Source organism: Lygodium microphyllum, chromosome 4 (genome assembly GCF_053477565.2).
Source record: "Lygodium microphyllum isolate KBCC chromosome 4, Lygodium_microphyllum_v1.1.10, whole genome shotgun sequence".
NCBI classification, from domain to species: Eukaryota; Viridiplantae; Streptophyta; class Polypodiopsida; order Schizaeales; family Lygodiaceae; genus Lygodium; species Lygodium microphyllum.
In genome coordinates this window covers 134928322-134945429 of record NC_141138.1, presented here as the reverse complement: position 1 = coordinate 134945429, position 17108 = coordinate 134928322, and the positions used below count along the sequence as shown (strand labels likewise).

The window sequence follows — 17108 nt, the reverse complement described above, 5'->3', positions numbered from 1 at the left end:
CAAAGGTGAAAGCCATGACCATCAAACCGTTTGATCTCCATCAAACTCTTGATGTTTGAACTGGAAGAAGTTGCAGCCATTTTATCACGAACACAAGTGTAAATGCACTAATCTGCGGAAGCACAAGCTGAAGCAGCAAAATACCTTGCTGTTTTTGCTCAACTAGAAATAAATCTCTACTGTTTATACATTAACCAGCCACTGCACGGGCAAAAGATGTAGAAATTTAACAAAATTCTTCGCAAATCCCCAAAATTTCAAGTCCAAAATTGCATGAATGTTAGTCAATCTGACCTAGCTGAGTAAAGCTTTGCCAATACATGAAAAGCCCCAAATTTCTGGGATCTAATGTCAAGAAGTTTTACCCAAAAGTGCAAAATTTCGACAAAATTGGCAAATTCCTCAATTTAATTGAGGTCACCGCTCGCGATGTCTGCAATTTCTGACTTAAAAGTCACTGACAGGCATGAATGATGCCAAATCTGGGAAAAGCTTCAAATTCTATGGCCAGATTTGCCCAGATTTTTAAATTGTGCCTCTGATGTGTGAACTCTCGCCAAGGAGGAGGGATTCAAGAAAAGATTTTTTTTTTTAAGTCTGGGATTTACAAAATGAGCGGCCGGGGGGGGGGGGGGGTTTTGTTGTTGACCCTGCCCTGTCACGTCTGATGTCGCACTTGCCCGCTGGCGCCGCGTGTCTGTCGCCCTTCACGCGACCTTTGTGCCCTGTTACGTCTGACGTCGCACTTGCCCGCCGGCGCCGCCTGCCTGTTGCCCACATCACGCGACGTATGCACCCCGTCACGTCTGACGTCGCAGTGCACAGCTGTTGTCCGCCAACCCTGGTTTCATCCGCCAGTCAGTCGTTGCACTGCACAGCTGTCGCGCCTGCACTTCGTCACGCTAGTCTGCCGGTTCCCTGCTAGAGTCGCCTGCTCATTGTTGCTACACGCCTGCTACCGCAAGCCCGGCAGCCGTCGCCTCAATCTTGGAAGCATGCAGAGTCTTGGCTCTGATACCAGTTGTTGGACTGGAAGGACAATTGAGAGAGTTTGAGATCGAGCAAGAGTGTATGAGTGTTACGGCTAGAGAGAGTGTGAGCAGAGTGAAAGTTTGAGACGATAAGAGTGTACCAACAAATGTGTTGGTACACAAAGAATAAAATGTATTTATATTAAGGGCACGTAAAGGGTGCGTTCTCATGTACAATGTGTGTGCTCTCCTCCATAGCTGGCTGTCATTTTTCAACACTTTTGGTCAGCATTTTGTTGGCTAGTCATTGGTTGACGACACTTTCATGATCTTGGAAGCAGAAAGGGATAATCTCTGCAAGGCATTGAATGTTTGGAACCTTTTTGGCGATGCTTCAGGCCTCCATATTAATGTTGCCAAATCCTCCCATATCAGCTGCATTGAATTGGATTTGCAATCCTTGGGATGGAAGGTTGTGGTAATACCCCGTGGCAATGCCATCAAGCGTGGAGGGTATCCCTCAAAGCACTTGCTGGAATGGATTTCACATAAATTGCTGACGGCGATCCTTCAAGATGTGCTACCATGTAAGGCTCCTGATAAGCTCTCACACCTTGACTGTGAGCTGTGATGCTTTGGGCTCCAGTTCCTATTGGTTGGGCAATGTGCTCACCATTGCACACAAACAAGCCTCTCGAAAAGAAGATTATGTCATGCATCTTTGCCTCATGGAGCAAGTGGTGTCCCTGACTGACTGATTGTTGTGAGCATAAAACTGCCTGAGGTTGGACTCTGCTTGATGGAGGATCCCGCAGACTTCTCTCTATACAAGCTGCATTTTGTTAGATGACTACAAACAATGCTCTGGGGGTCTCTAGGGGCTTTTGAGGGCAAAACATTGACGAAGCCCATCCCGTTGCATCTGAACCAGCCAACTCATAGTAACATTGGATGGGGATGGGGACAACAATTGCCATCCCTGGTTACCTTGAGAAGGGGCTCTAACATGGGGAGGGACTGGGATGATACATGGATAGGATGGTACTGGGATGATGTAGAGGGGAGTTACTTGTGAGCATGCAGACTGAGTCTTGCTGAAGAGAAGGAGGCTACAAAGGAGATTATGACTGGGTCATGTTTAGACTGTGAAGTAGGTGAGACTAGTCCATGCTGAGAGGTTCCTGCTGTGGTAGATCTTGTTGATTGGAGGATTTTGCTCTGTGCGGGAGCTTGTGATTGATAGAGTGCAACACTGCAGAACGGTTGAGGGAAAATTTCCACCATTCGGTTGACTTTCTGTTTCAGAGCTTGTGGAAGGGGATTGGCTGGAGAAGGATGCTTCTTGGAGAAATGGGGGCCTGGTCAAGCTCCATTGGGATTCAGCCAGCTTGTCCTTGCAAAGCCTATTGAAGGTCTGTGGAAGCTTTGTTTTCCAACTCAGTGGGAGCCAGGGTTTCATCAACAGAAATACTGCCCTTGTTTTACAGTAGTTTTGACTCGAGTTACTTTAATTACTAAAAGTCAATTTTGTGTAATGCTGCAATGCAGAATGGAGAACCAGTGTTTTTTTTTGGTTGGGTGGATGTTTCGATAGATCCTCTCTTGAAAAAGGAAAGTATCTTGTGTTGGAATTCAGTATTTTTAAAGATGCCACCTTGGAAGATGGCACTCCAGATTGCACTGGGAATGATGATAGAAGCACATACACTCATACTTAAATGTTCTTTCAGCAATTGAAGTGCAAGTAAATAGGCAATCGAGAGAACCGGTCTTTGTATGCTGCCATTTTTAGTGGTGGGAAAATGAGAAGTAGAGGTAAATGTGAATATGGAAACGGGCAGGACTGGGAAGAATAGGCACATGGGAAAAAGAGAGAGCAGGCAGGGACAGAAGGGGACCTATATAAAGGGAACAGGTGGCGGGTTTTTCACTACTATAGAAAATGAGGGGTGTTTTTTTTTTCACAGAAAATTGTGTGACCAACACAGCATGATGAATATCCCAGAACAAATGCTTGGTTACCAGCAGCAATCTGTGGAGCTTTACTTTGATGCTCTTATTGCTAAGTTCTCGTTTAAGTCATACAATTGATACAACTTGCTAGCAGATGCATTGCATGGAAGAGTGCCCATTGAAGGTGTCATTTTGCAAGACTTATGTGGAAAATTTCTTGATTTTAAGATGATATCTTGAATTGACCTTAACTGTTTGTTAGATGTTATTTTTGATATTATTTATGAAGAGAAATATGGTAGCATCATGCATCTTCCTCTAGGAAAACGGCGGGAGATACTTCAGTGTGTTGTTCAACCTGAATTGTCACCACAAATCTTCAGCACTGCCACAGGTACAAGTTATAACTTCTGATATCTAAGATCAAGTGTCGGTGAGGGGACTACTTTGCCTGCCTGGATTGTGCTATCCTTAAAGTTGCCATGAATCATCATACCAACAGTCTCCCCTCTCTATGATTAACGTGAACGAAAATCTGTCCAGTTAATATTTTAGTGAAACTAAGTGTAGCGCACAAAATCTCTAACATAGTGGCTCTATTGAAGGGTAGTGGCTCTATTGAAGAGTTTATGCTTGGCAGGCTCTCAGCTGAATTCATTTGTTTGATTCAGCACAGTATGAAAAAAGTTACGTGGGAATTTGTGATTTAGACACGACAATGGAACTGTTGCTTAATTCCACCTCTTTGAGACACCTTAAGTTTAATTGCGTAATTGTTCACCCCATAAGTTGAAGGTAGTTTGGTGTACTTCAGACCAATTATCCACTTATGATGGATTATGTGCTTATTCTGTTTCTAACAAAAGTTCATCCTTTTTTGCAGAAAATTTAGAGTGGTCAATTTTGCCAGCTTGTATGAATGATGTGAAAGATTTTTTCTGGAGGACTGTAGAAATGGGGTATATCTGATTATGCCCCTTATGCAACATAGTATACACTAGAAACCTAAGTTAAGTGCCAGCTCTTTTGTATATCGTGTTCATCATAGAGTTTACTGAACCAGGAATGAGGGGATTGTTTTGAAAGATATTGGATCAGAATGGTGCCCAGACAATCGTGATGGTCGCTGGTGTAAGATTAAGCCTGATTATGTGTTTCTAGGCAGTGACCTGGACCTTCTAATAATTGGTATGCCTTTCAATATTCTTTTTTCTTTGCAAGTATTTGTCCAGTGTTGATTAACTTAAAATCAGCTTCTGTGAGAAAGAGTTTGGTTTACCATTCCTGTTCATTAACAGTTTTGTTTTGAGAATGCTGATATCACATAATTGACTCTGTTGATTAGAGGAAGGGTACTTTTACTGGCTAAGTTAGTTACTTCTGGGGCAAAACAAATGCAAACAGTGATGAGAATGTGGCATGGACACTGACCTTGAGATTCCTCAACCGGTCAATGTGTGACAAACAGAGAGAGATACTTGTGTTTATATCGATGATATGTTGATTGCTAGGAGAGCTCATGGTGAGCTGGATGCTTTGAAAACTCAGCTCAAGAAGAGCTTTAAAAAGAAGGACATGGGTCAGGCCTCACATATTCTTGGTATGTGCATCATGTGCAATTGCTCTAAGGGGCTTCTTTACCATCACAACAGGTGTACATACAGAAGATGTTTGAGAGACTCCATATGCAGGATGTTAAGCCTATTGGTTGCTCTTTACCTACCCATGTGAAGGTCAGTCAAGCCAATTTTCCCTAGTCCAGGTAATCTTAAGATGGTGATTGAAGACTACTCATAAAAACACAAACTCTAATGCGAAAAGTGAGAAGAAATCTCAAGATCATGTGAAGTGATTCACAAAGCACAAGAAGGGAGGTTGTGTCATCATGATGCTTGGCATAAAGAAATAGAGCGGATCTAGTGAATCTATCAAGGGATTGGCAAGTGTCAAGGAGGTGAACCTCACTAAAGAAGGATAGACACTGAGACCCGTATATATTGTTGAGTTACAAAAAGGAGGTTAGGTGCATTTGCCACCATAGTTTCCATGCATCTCAGAAATGGGAGTTTTGGAAACTGGAAGAAATGGAGTTTCAAAGTTCCGACCATTTGAAATTTTGTGGAAATGGTGTTTTGGAAAATAGCAATAAACTATAATATAAATAATAATGTATGTCATTATGCAAGGTTTAGGAGCAATGGCATCAGTTTTTGCAGCGTTGACATCAATGTGTGTGGTCATTGTTGTATTGACTATTCTTGCTGAAATATGAGTGATACACCAATTGTTAATCTTCCTGGTCTGATTTCTAGGGGCAGATACGAGAAAGCCTGGAGATTGATTTATTGATTCATGTCCTATCCTTGTATGATCTGTTTCATGAGCTGTTATAATCCTAGTTTAATGCTGAATGCCAAATTGTCAGGGTTTTAGCCCCTGTTCACACACATTAAATGGCTGGAGTCGGTAAATGTGTGTATGTAGTTGTGCCCCTCCAATCCCCATGTGTGTTTATTCTGTAATACATGGACGATCACAAGCGTTAATAAGGTTTCCCTTTAATCGTCATGTTAATCAATGTGACATATGCTTAAGAGGACCTTATGCAAATTTTTTGTATGGTTGGTCATCAAATAGTTCTTTACCTATTTGGAAAGTAGATCTCGTAGAGCCCAATAACTAGAGGACTTTCATAATTTGTCATTCTCTAGCCAAGGGGCGTGGGTCTACCATGGAGCAGGAGTTGAGTAGGTATAGAGGTTAAATCTTTAGGGTAGGCAATGTTCAAGAGGGGCTATTCTGCTCTAGACATAATACCATTTGGGAAGGGAGAGCCCATGAGCACCGAGTTTATTTTTGCATTGTACATTTCAGCAGCACCTCTAATATTGTATCAAGAGCTTGATTCATGAGGTTGCAAGCCATCGAAGTGCACAATAGATATGAGTTTGGATATTATCACACTTCATGAGTCAATTAGTTGTAGATTTTAGACCCTAGAAGGTGAATCAAGTTCGTTGCTCTGCACCATTTGGGCAAAGCAAGAATACTCCTAAGCTCTAGACTCCCAATCTCTTAGAAGTTTGGGCTGCACATGCTCCTTGGGAGGACAAAGATTTCACTGTGAATCTCAGGAGGAGACAACCATGTATGGATTCGAGCAGTGGCCAGAGGAGCAGATATACCAACTAAGTCACATAGAAGATGTGGAGGATTACATATAATGGTACTGAGTTATTCTAAAACTATGCAGAGATTCTACTAACTTTTTAGAGATGGATTTGGACTAGTATCCATGATGATGGAAGGAATTTCTTGAGCTCTTCCTCTGATCTCTGGAGCTCTGTGAGCTATAGGGCTTCTGTTGAGACACAGCCCATCAGTACGTGATTGAGGATCCAGATCCAGAGAGAGAGAGTTCTTGCAATTTTTACTTACAGACCAGAGCTGCACTGGAAAACCTAGCAGCTCTATTGGACCTGGATTGTCAGAGGATCAGTTATGATCATTCTGAAAACTTTATCAGCTAGGTTGAAAACCTACTTATGTTGGGCTAATCTTGTACTCTGCTCCGGATAATTTGTTCTGAGGGACTTGTTAATAGAAGTTTTTCTTCTTGGAATGAAAAGCTTCCAATGTTGAATCCTTTGTAATCTTAGAGCTCTGTTAGAAGACTGAGAACATTCATATTTGCGACTAATATGGGTTAGCTCAAGTCATCATGCTTCCAGAAGTTGTTAGCATAGAAGGTGTTTGCTCAAGGCTCAGCTGCCTTCTTTAAAGCTTTGAAAGATCATGTACATAGTGTAAATTTGAAGATGGGAAGAGGTTTGGACAGCTTTGCTGGAAACTGTATATTTTTGGACTTGCAGGTGGCTATTATGGAACTGGTTCCCGTGGTGGCAAGGTAATATTTGTTACCCTTCATATCAGTATGCAGTTTCTCTGCGGATTAATATCGGTGAAAGTTTTGGTTTGATGCCATTGCTTAAGTGTTGTTCTTTATTTTTTTCTTACAATGGCAGATTGCATCTTACCTGCTTGCTCTTGTTGATGTGGAGGCTGGCCATATCAACTCATCTAGGTAAGGTTGTACTTTGCTTTGAAATGTTTATTGCCGAACTGTCTGCTATTAATGGCAGCCGGTTCTGTGGTTTAGCAACAGGATGGTGTATGTTTTCTCATCTGCACACTTGGTTTGCATTTCAAGTACATTTGTGGGACAGGGTTCTTCAACTTGTTTAGAGGCTATTTAAGATAGTGGTCTGTTTAATAGTGCACAAATTAGCTATTGGACTACATGCTAGGTCCAGAAACATGTTTCACAAAGTCAGCGTCTCCTACATGCAGCTATTGTCGAGGCCCTTCATCATACAAGAATTATTAACTTAAAATTCAAGGGAACACAATTTACAAAGAAAATAGAGAAATAAAGAAAGCATGCACAACACAAGATTTGGGTACAATCTCCCCCCATGCATGGGTGAGCACCTCCCCCATGCACACATTTATGAATTGTATTAAGTTTTTGTGGTAACAAATAACATTGAAAAGCATCTCCTTTTTGGGCCTTTGCATTTCTTGCTTGAACGCCATGCTTTTGCTCCAATAATTCTAGCTCCTATCAAATACACCTAAACTAAGGTTAAGAAAATAATAATAATAAAGCCTTTTGGGCCTTATAAAATAATAGTGTTCATAAATTGCACATGAATGCTTACAATTTCCTTGTGCTAATAAGCATACAAAAATATAATAATTCCATGCTATGAAGCACTCAAACATAATTAATTCCTACATATGAAAATGCATTTTTACAAAATATATATTCCGCATAACTCCATCTAATAATCAGCTCACCACAACACAAAGCACATTAGTATCCTTCCTTATATCTACCAGGCATAATTTCATAACATCTTTTGCTATTACTCATTTTGTTGAAAGAATACTACTACTATCTTTATTTTGGACCTTAGGTTTATCTCAGTCTGCCGATGCGGAAAGGGTCTGTCCGAGGAAGAAGCCTCTTTCTTGGAAAGCAAGCTTTCTCCTTATCTTGTGTAAGATAAGTTTTATATACTTGGATGCTTCTGCTGGTAAGAAGGTCAAATGGAATTAACTTTCTGTTCTCCTTTAACATGTGTGTGGAAACATATAAAAGGAAGAATGAGAAAGGAGGGACCCCACCTCCTACTTGTGGCTATATGATAAGCAATGCTCGCTATGAGTGCCCAGATGTTTGGATCTCAAAACCAGATAAGTAAGTCTTAAAAACCTCGAGGTATCAAAGAAGTTGTGATGTCTTCTGACCCATAATATGGTAATTCGGGTTTGTAGGTCAGTTGTGCTTCAAGTTTCTTCTGAGAAGCGAATTTATCCATCCCAGGTAACAACAGTAGATACAGAAAACGATAGGTTTTCTGCACTGGTTAATGTTTTAAGTAGTCTATTTTGTGCATATAATGTTGTTTTTAATAATCTATGTCTTGCATAAAATGATTAGACCTTCAAAGCGGGATGGGGTTTCAGATTTCCAAGGATTGTCAAAGTGAGATATGACAAATGCTGGAATGAGGCCTTACAATTAGATGGTAAGTCATTTATTATCAAAATAAGTGTAATTTAATAGCTCTGTGGCAATTTCTTCTACTCCAAGTGCAAATATATTAAATCACGTGCTAATATTTCAATATTCTTGGTTTTTCAGAATTTATAGTGGTCTTCCCACTAATACAATGCACTAAACACGGGACTGTGTGAGATAAAACAAATTAAGAGATCTCTAAAGATATGTTTGTGTCTTTTGGAGGCTTAATATGTTTGGGATCAAAATTAGCTAGAACAATTCTAGTAGAGAAAGAGAAGCCAAGAATTGTGTGAACTAATTGGTCTAGAATTTGTTAAGCATGGGGCTGATGGACATTGGAAGAGAGAGATTAACTTAAAAAATAATTAAGATTGAATGATCGTGAACGCACAAAACTCACTGAGATCTCACAAAGAGATACAATTGCCTGCATATATCTAGACCAGTGTTATGCAAGTGTAGATTGCCTTGGGAGTATGCCACTGCTCTGTCCAGTGTGTATGAATAGGAAGACCAGTTAATGCCACAGTAGATCGCTCTGATGAGTGCTTTACATGCTCCGCTGAAGCCTCATATAAGTGACACACGCACCTCAAATGGGCATTGAACACAACAAAAGTGCCTCAACATCATCAAGGGATGCAAAATCTTTTTTCTCACAGTTTCTTTGCACCTGAGTTCTCTTGAGGTGCCCCTGCCAAGAACCATCTGCATGTGATTCGTTGTGAGGTGTGTGATTTTTAATCTTAATGATGTGGCAAGCAATCCTTCAACAATTATTTTATTCCAATGGTTGGACTTTGTTAGGATCCAAGGCATTACTGCTGCAGTTATTCTGAAAAATGTTTGGGATTGTATCGCTATGTTGTAGCCATCTATCACTCAACAATCCTTGCATGTTGATGATTGGATCTTTGGTAGGATCAAAGAGGTTCTTTTGAAAAGAAGCATCATACCTTTCCCATTTTCTTTTTTGTTTGAAGATTGCATGAATTCAAGAGCTATAATGGAAACTTTCCACCATAGGCTTGGGATGGGCAGCACTGACAAGGACAAGGGTGGTAAAAGACGTTAGAATGGTTAGATGACATCGGTTTGAAGTTCACCTTAAGTGTCAAGTTTCATCATGGGGGGGAGGGAAAGAGAGAAAGAAAGAAAGAAATAGACAGTCAACAAAGGCTAACGTATTAGCTATAGAACCCCCTTGTTGACGTTAGCCTTTGTTGACCTCTACTGACCAAGGGAAATCCCTTCCGAAAACATACTGTCAGACTTCTCACATATGTATGCAATGGGTCTTGAGAACTTGTGTGCATGGCAGTCAGTAGTCCAACATCAATCTTTTTTTCTTTTTTCAAACAAACATCAACCCAACCAGGTTCAGAATGATCCGAGACTTGCATGGGTTGTTTACTCTTTATCTAGAATTCAATGCACTACACAAGGGGCTCTTCACCAGGGTCCTCAACAGTCATATTTGCAGCCACCTTAGGAGCAAACTTGACATTCAATTTATCTGGGCATTCAGCCATAAAATGCTCCAATTTCTTGCAAGAAAAGCAATGACCTATGGAAGTGCCCCATTTAAGATGAAAGAGGAGTGGATGCATATCTGAACAATCCAAACACAGCCAATTGGGCCTTTTACGAGATTTATCCCACAACATGTGCATGTGACTACCCTCATAGCAGGGGGAACCAAAATAGTACCAACAGTTGCCATGGCATCTTTTAATCATGACTAGTACACTGCAGGGCAGCCCTCTCAACTTCTACCCAAATCAGGCATTCCTAGTGATGCAGATGTGGAAAATCTACCATCGGCCTTCATGGCACAACATGCATCAGCAAACAACTAAAAACAGAGGCAACCTTGCTAGAAGTGCATCACGTTGCATGGATGATTTGAAGAGCACTTCATAGAAGCCCCTTGGTCCCACAAATATTTCGTCCACACATTCTTCCTACAACAGTGAGGCCAGCCATTGACGGATCCAAGAAAGCACAGGGATCCTTCTTGTGAAAAAGAGAATCACACCTTTCTCATAAAAACCCGAAAAAGAATGCAGCACTGCCTTGGTATCCACACAGGCATCCAAAATGTTGTCCTTATCAGGGTTGAGAAAAACATTGCGACCATGCTGAACATCATCCGCCAACAAAGTATTGGTGAATTCCAATGAGTGTTCCCAGTCCAAATCTTGAGATTCATCGGGGTTAGTAATGACTTGGGCATAAGAGCGCACTGAAGGCTCCAATGGGAAAGGACCATTGGCACTTGCCATTGATTCATCTGCAGCATGCTTGCTGCACTTAACTGTGGGCTGATTATCAGAGCAAGGTGCCATTTACTCAGTGCAGGGAATCATTTCCTCTTCTTCCTCAGCTTCCCAATTCGGTCCCAGGGCTTCTACTACATGCTTGATGAAGGCTGTGTTCAGGCCAGCCATCTTGTGCACTTCTTGATTTTTGTGATCCGCAAGAGAGCGTGCAGGTCTGCAGTGAACATGGGCTGCAGTTTACAACAGACTGCCTGGACTGAGGGCAGTCAAACAATCCACCTGGGCTGCAGATGTTCGTTCCTGCTGGTGCTGTCCTCGTATTGATTCCAGTCTGCACGTACACAGCCGGTTCGTGTCACCAGACCAGCATTCTTTACGTCTTGTAGCTCTGTGCCACGTGGCCCTCAGCTGCACTCTGTCCTGCACACGAGTTCTGCCTGCAGCCCCATCCCATACCAGATCACATTGTTTCAGGTCGCCTGATCCTTCATGTTCTATGGCACTCACACTCAACCTGTCGCCTCTTCCTCTCCATCATCCGTCAGCTCTCTCTCTCTCTCTCTCTCTCTCTCTCTCTCTCTCTCTCTCTCTCTCTCTCCTGTTTTTTTTGCCAGGGGTAATTGCATTAATGATCAAAACATAATGTCAAAAGTACGATATGAACCAGAGTACAAAGATACAAAGTACAAATCTCTCTCTCTCTTAAGGGCTAATTTTATAATTAAGAGAGAGAATGATGTACAAAGGTCTCTTGAGCCAATAAAAGCTGCCTGCTGCTGCTGCCTCCTCCTCATCATCATCATCATCATGTGTGTGTGCATGCATGTGTGTACATGTGTGTGAGACAGAAAAGAAGATATACAAAGGTTGCTTGACCTAGTATTAGTGGTTAACACAATTATATTGAGAGACAAAGAGAAAATAAAGAAGGATAATGTCAAAACATAATGTCAAAAGTACGATATGAACCAGAGTACAAATCTCTCTCTCTCTCTCTCAAGGGCTAATTCTATAATTAAGAGAGAGAATGATGTACAAAGGTCTCTTGAGCCAATAAAAGCTGCCTGCTGCTGCTGCCTCCTCCTCATCATCATCATCATGTGTGTGTGCACGCATGTGTGTACGTGTGTGTGAGACAGAAAAGAAGATATACAAAGGTTGCTTGACCTAGTATTAGTGGTTTACACAATTATATTGAGGGACAGAAAGAGAAAATAAAGAAGGATATTAACGTCTATGTAAGGCCAATGTGGCCTATGAGAGAAATCCGGTGTACATCCATGCCTAATGCCATCTCATCAGTAAGGTGAAAATAACAGTGAAATAAGTGGCCTATGAAACAATGCTGAGAAAAACTATATGATGGGGCTGAGAGAGAGAGAGAGAGAGAGAGAGAGAGAGAGTGAGAGAGAGAGTGAGAGGCAGCTGAAGGGCTTCCATCTCCGTTGCGGAACTGTGCGTCGTTGCTGCCGCCTGCCATCGTCTGGGCCTGCACATCTCTGTTGTCGCATGGACCTGCGCATGCCCTGCCGGAATGGACCTGCGTCAGTTGCCTGCCCCGTTACTTCACGCCATGTTGCAGACACTCATCGGATTCGACCACCCTGCTGGCCTGTGGTCCTCCTGTTCATGCTCCTCCTGATCTGCACAAGCGGTGCGAACCCTAATCTTGCCTGTTTTTGACAATGACAGCAAGCGTCAGGTCACGGCCAGGTATTCTGCACCTATTGCCCCGCTACACATCAGTCCTGCGTCCTACTGCCCCTGGGCACCACAGTCTGCACACTGCTGTGTCGAGAAGTGAGAGAGAGACATAATTTGGCAGGACGTGACTGCGTCCCTGCACAGATCAGAGTGCTCACTGCCTCCACACACACACACACACACACACACACACACAGAAAGAGAGACTTGTGGTCTTCAAGCCTGCAATAAGGGAGACAAAGCAGTTCATGCTTAGCATCTAGATCAATGATGCAGAATCTGTAGGAGACAAATGGTATCGATGTGGCCTTTCTCGACCAGCATTTAGGGAATGGGAATGACCAGCTTTTGCCGGATTCAGACAGTGATTCATCGGCGGAGGATTCCGGTCAGTTGACTGAAGGGCATGAAACAGGTAAAGGTCAAAAGATGTGGGTTGAAGATCTGCTATTATGCCCCTAAATTTGCCTTAGTTAGAGGTCCAGGCTGATGGGTCTCTTCAGTTCATGCTGGCCACTGCCAATCATCTTATGTCTGATTATGTTCATGCTAATCAGAGTAAAGCTAACTCTTTTCCGGAAGGGGATCATGTAAATGCAGTCATGGGAACGGAATTGAATCTACAGATGATTGCTACCTTCCATGAGAGCGCAACCATCTTTTTTTTTACAGGAAGGACTCGCTTGATCACAAGGATTCGTACCTAGCTGTTGTCTATGCTTGTAAATGTTCAACAGTGCCAAGAAGATGCTTCAGGGCATGTGCAGGCCCCTCTTGTTGAAGAGATTTATGATGGTCCCAAGGGGTTTTTTGCGGTGCTTTTTCGCTCCTTGGAAGTGCGGTCATTCATCATGCAGCGCATCCCTTTCTTTTTGGATGGGCAGCTGGTTCACATAGTCCCTTGGAGGCCCATGGCTGAGTTTTAGGTGGTGTTGAGGGAGGCATGCCCTATTTGGGTGGAGGTGGTTGATTTCCCAGTGCATCTTTGGAGACTCCTCCCTTTGGTCTTTAGAACCTTAGGTGACGTGTCGGTAGAGCCTCGGCTGGCTTCCTGCAATTAGAACAAGGCATGCATGCTTTGGGACATAGAAAAACCTTGCTTGAACAAAATTCGTTTTCAGGTTCTAGGACTGCAAACCTTGGTTTATGAGTTGAAATGGGTTACTTTTGCAGGACATTGTTTCCGATGCGGCCAATTGGGCTATTTTATTTTGAAATGTGAAAAAAATCCGGAGGTTTTGCAGCAATCTATAGATTCTGACAAGGATATGCAAGATCACCATCCTCCCCACATACATCAGCAGCCTCAAGCTGATCCTTAGATGCCTCCCCAACATGGTCATAATGAAGGTAAAAAGGAGGTTCCTCAAGTGGGCCCTGAGCGTACTTCCCTTCCGATTGACCGGAATGTGTCTTCTTAGGAAGATTCTTGGATATAGGTGGTTAGACGTAATGCAAGACAAGCTTCTCGTTCAGCTCCTCCCCACCCATCACCACACCCTATCACTCAGACCTTTCAACGCAGAGGTAGGGGGTTTTACATGAACCCTCAATCTTCACGTGCTCCGACCAGGGATGATATAAGAAATTCAAATTCTGCTTTGCGCTTTGATATGCAGGGGAGGCTTGTGCCTCCTAAGGATGTTTTTCATTCACAGCAACAACAGTTTTTTTCTTGTGCTTTGTTTGCTGGTTTGCAAAGGGCAGACCTTGTAGATGTAATCCAAAGCCATCGCTGGTTTCTCAAGACCCTCGAGGTCGATTTGTAATTCTGGAGATACTTTATGAGAGAGAGGTTTTGTGTTTGGTGGGTGTGTATGCTCCTTCCACGGTAAGGGAGCGTCTTCAACTTTGGGATGACCTGCGTTGCCTTTCCATGGCTTGCCAAGGTTTTGTCATGGGCGACTTTAATGTATGTCTATCTGGGGATCAAGCTACTTCTCTGCACTCGATTATGGATGGTCTTGAGCACAGGCTTGGGATGCCCTTGCAGCTGGATCTTTGAAGCAGGACATGTGGTTCTAGATATATCCATCACAATCTGGTTATACCTATCGATCTTTCCAACATCCTAACACCGGGGCCAGACTAGATTAGATATATATTTGTCAGAGTGATTGCTTTCTTCCTGCAGTTATTGACATGTGGGTGGAACGATAGCATGTCTTATCGGATCACTACCCTTTGGTCGTGGAAATGACCCATAGACCTGTTCATGTATTTAAGGCTCTTCTTACTCTGTTGCCACTTCATTTTAATCAATCTTTTATGCAGCAAAATCAGTTTTTGGAATATGTGAAGCAATTGATCGCTTCCTTTAGCTTGAAGGTCCTATCTTGAGGGAGGGATGCATGGGCTGTTTTTAGGGACAATGCTCGACAATTATCCCGTCAGCATGGTATTCAAGAGGCTTTCTCTTTACGAGCTGAATTGCAAAATGCCCAATCTTTATTGGCCCACTCCTCGTCTTTAAGTCAATCAGAGGATTCTAATGATGAATTGATCACATGCTTTCAATGGTTGAAAGGCAAGGTTCATTCTCTTCAAGAACAGGAATATGCAAAATACAAACTGTTGCCCAGAGCAGAAGCTTTATATGATAATAACTGCCAATCCCATCAATTCTTTGCTTGCTTGCACCAGAAATATACTAGGGAAAATATTGTTCGCTTCATGGATGAATAGGGTGTTATGCTGACGGATCCGGCCTCCATCATTCGTATGTGTGTTGACTTTTATACTAGGGAAAATATTGTTCGCTTCATGGATGAATAGGGTGTTATGCTGACGGATCCGGCCTCCATCATTCGTATGTGTGTTGACTTTCATAAGTCCTTGTTGGGTCCGCAAGAGAATTCTTCTGATGCTGTCCTCTCTACTCGCCGCTATATTTTGCGAGTTGGTAAGCAACCAGGTCAAACTAGGATGGGTGGACTTAATGGAGGCGGATATTTCAGAAGATGAAGTGAAAGAGGTGCTATCCCATCTACCCCGAAAGAAAAGCCCTGGCTCGGATGGGCTTCCTAATGAGCTGTTCAGCTAATGTGCAACAGCTTTAAAGACCTATTGACTTGCCTCTGCTAGCAAGTGTGGAACTCTGGTACCATGCCATTTGATTGCAAGATTGCTGTCATTCGGTTGTTACCCAAGGTTCCCTCCCCTACCTCTTTGAAACAATGGAGACCTATTTCCGTTATGGGTTCGTTATATAAATTCTTCTCCAAAATCATTGCGAACTGATTGCAAAAAGTTTTTCCGCACCTAGTTCATCCACGTCAATATGGTTTCATTAAAGGTCGGAATATCATGCATAACATCTTGAATGTTCAAGTAGGAAGTGACTATGCTAAGCTTTAGGGCAGCAAGTAGTAATGCTTCAGCTGAATATTGAGAAGGCATTTGATCATGTTAGCTGGCCCTTTTTACGGCAATTATTGTCTACAATGGGATTTGGCCCTCGCCTGGTTTCTCTTGTTGACACTATTGGTCAAGGAGCTGTAGCTTGTATTGCTCTTAATGGAGGGATCACGGAAGAAATTGCCTTATCTCGATCTCTTAGGCAAGGCTGCCCTCTTAGGCCTTTGCTGTTTGCTTTGGTCACTCACCCGATGCTCTCATTGTTTGACAAGTTGGCTGATCAAGGCGAGAGTTGAGTCTTCTCGGTGGTACTCAACTTGTGGGTCAATCTTTGGCACATGATTCTTTTATGTTCCTTAAGGCTAATCCTACTAATGTTAATCGGGAAATGGTGGCATGGAATCTTTTTGCTTTGGCATCTGGTCTTCATATTAATACGCAGAAATCTACACTTCTCTCCTGTATGGAGACTGATCTGCAGGCCTTGGGCTTGGGCTGGCATGGAATTGTGATCCCAAAGGGAAATATAACCAGACACTTGGGATATCCTATTGGGGTGGAGGTAGCACCCCGGGCCTTATTGGATTGGATGGCCTCTCGGATTCATGACAGGTTCAAGTACTGGAAATCTCAAGGCTGGCCTTTACATGTCAGACTGAAAGTTGCTCCAAGTATTATGATCAGTATAATATCGTTCTTTTTGGCACTCCTTCCCTGGACTAGGAAGTCCCTTTTGGAACTTGTTCAGCCTATTAGGTTTATGTTGTGGAAAAAAAAGGGGAATCGGTTGGGTCAGGTTTGGATTTCATGAGAGCATGTGACTACGCCTGAACAAATGGGGGGAGCAGCCCTGTTGGATGTCAATTTGCATATCAAAGCCTTGAGGTTGGCCCTTTTGCAGTTGTTATGTGTACAGAGTCATCCTTGGTCGGACATTGCAAAATTTTTCATTGAAAAGACTAGCATCTCTCATGGTAATACGGTTATTTGTGCCTCCTGGTGGCATGTGCTCAACTCCTCGAGGCCAACTAGGACCACCCAGTTTTTTCTCCTTTCTCATTTGATTGCATCCTGACAGGAGATCTTGCGTTTTTCAATTTGGTGCTCTCCTGAGATTCGCAAGGAGGCAAATTCACTGCAAGGAGAGCTCTTAGCCTAATTTCTGGCACGATTCTTGAGGTTGCTGCTAAATCGTAATTTATGCCGTATATTAGGGTTTACAACAGAGAAATCTGAAATTTCTCAGCCTCC

At 42.7% G+C, this 17108-nt stretch overlaps 1 protein-coding gene across 4 annotated transcripts in view; it reads left to right on the top strand.

The window, feature by feature from the left end:
- LOC148037650 (DNA ligase 4-like) overlaps nucleotides 1-17108 on the top strand; it is a 105605-nt gene that overhangs the window by 49901 nt on the left and 38596 nt on the right. The window contains exons 1-11 of one of the 4 annotated variants that reach the window (XM_087676590.1): nucleotides 639-2383; nucleotides 2520-2586; nucleotides 3187-3318; nucleotides 3808-3883; nucleotides 3988-4112; nucleotides 6797-6831; nucleotides 6950-7008; nucleotides 7904-7987; nucleotides 8089-8187; nucleotides 8265-8313; nucleotides 8431-8518. In XM_087676590.1, the coding sequence (XP_087532716.1) occupies nucleotides 3231-3318; nucleotides 3808-3883; nucleotides 3988-4112; nucleotides 6797-6831; nucleotides 6950-7008; nucleotides 7904-7987; nucleotides 8089-8187; nucleotides 8265-8313; nucleotides 8431-8518 (703 nt within the window). In that variant the 5' untranslated portion in view covers nucleotides 639-2383; nucleotides 2520-2586; nucleotides 3187-3230. Of the gene's footprint in view, nucleotides 1-636; nucleotides 2587-3186; nucleotides 3319-3807; nucleotides 3884-3987; nucleotides 4113-6796; nucleotides 6832-6949; nucleotides 7009-7903; nucleotides 7988-8088; nucleotides 8188-8264; nucleotides 8314-8430; nucleotides 8519-17108 lie in introns of those variants that run through there. The other 3 variants (XM_087676592.1, XM_087676588.1, XM_087676591.1) reach the window with 3 other exon arrangements.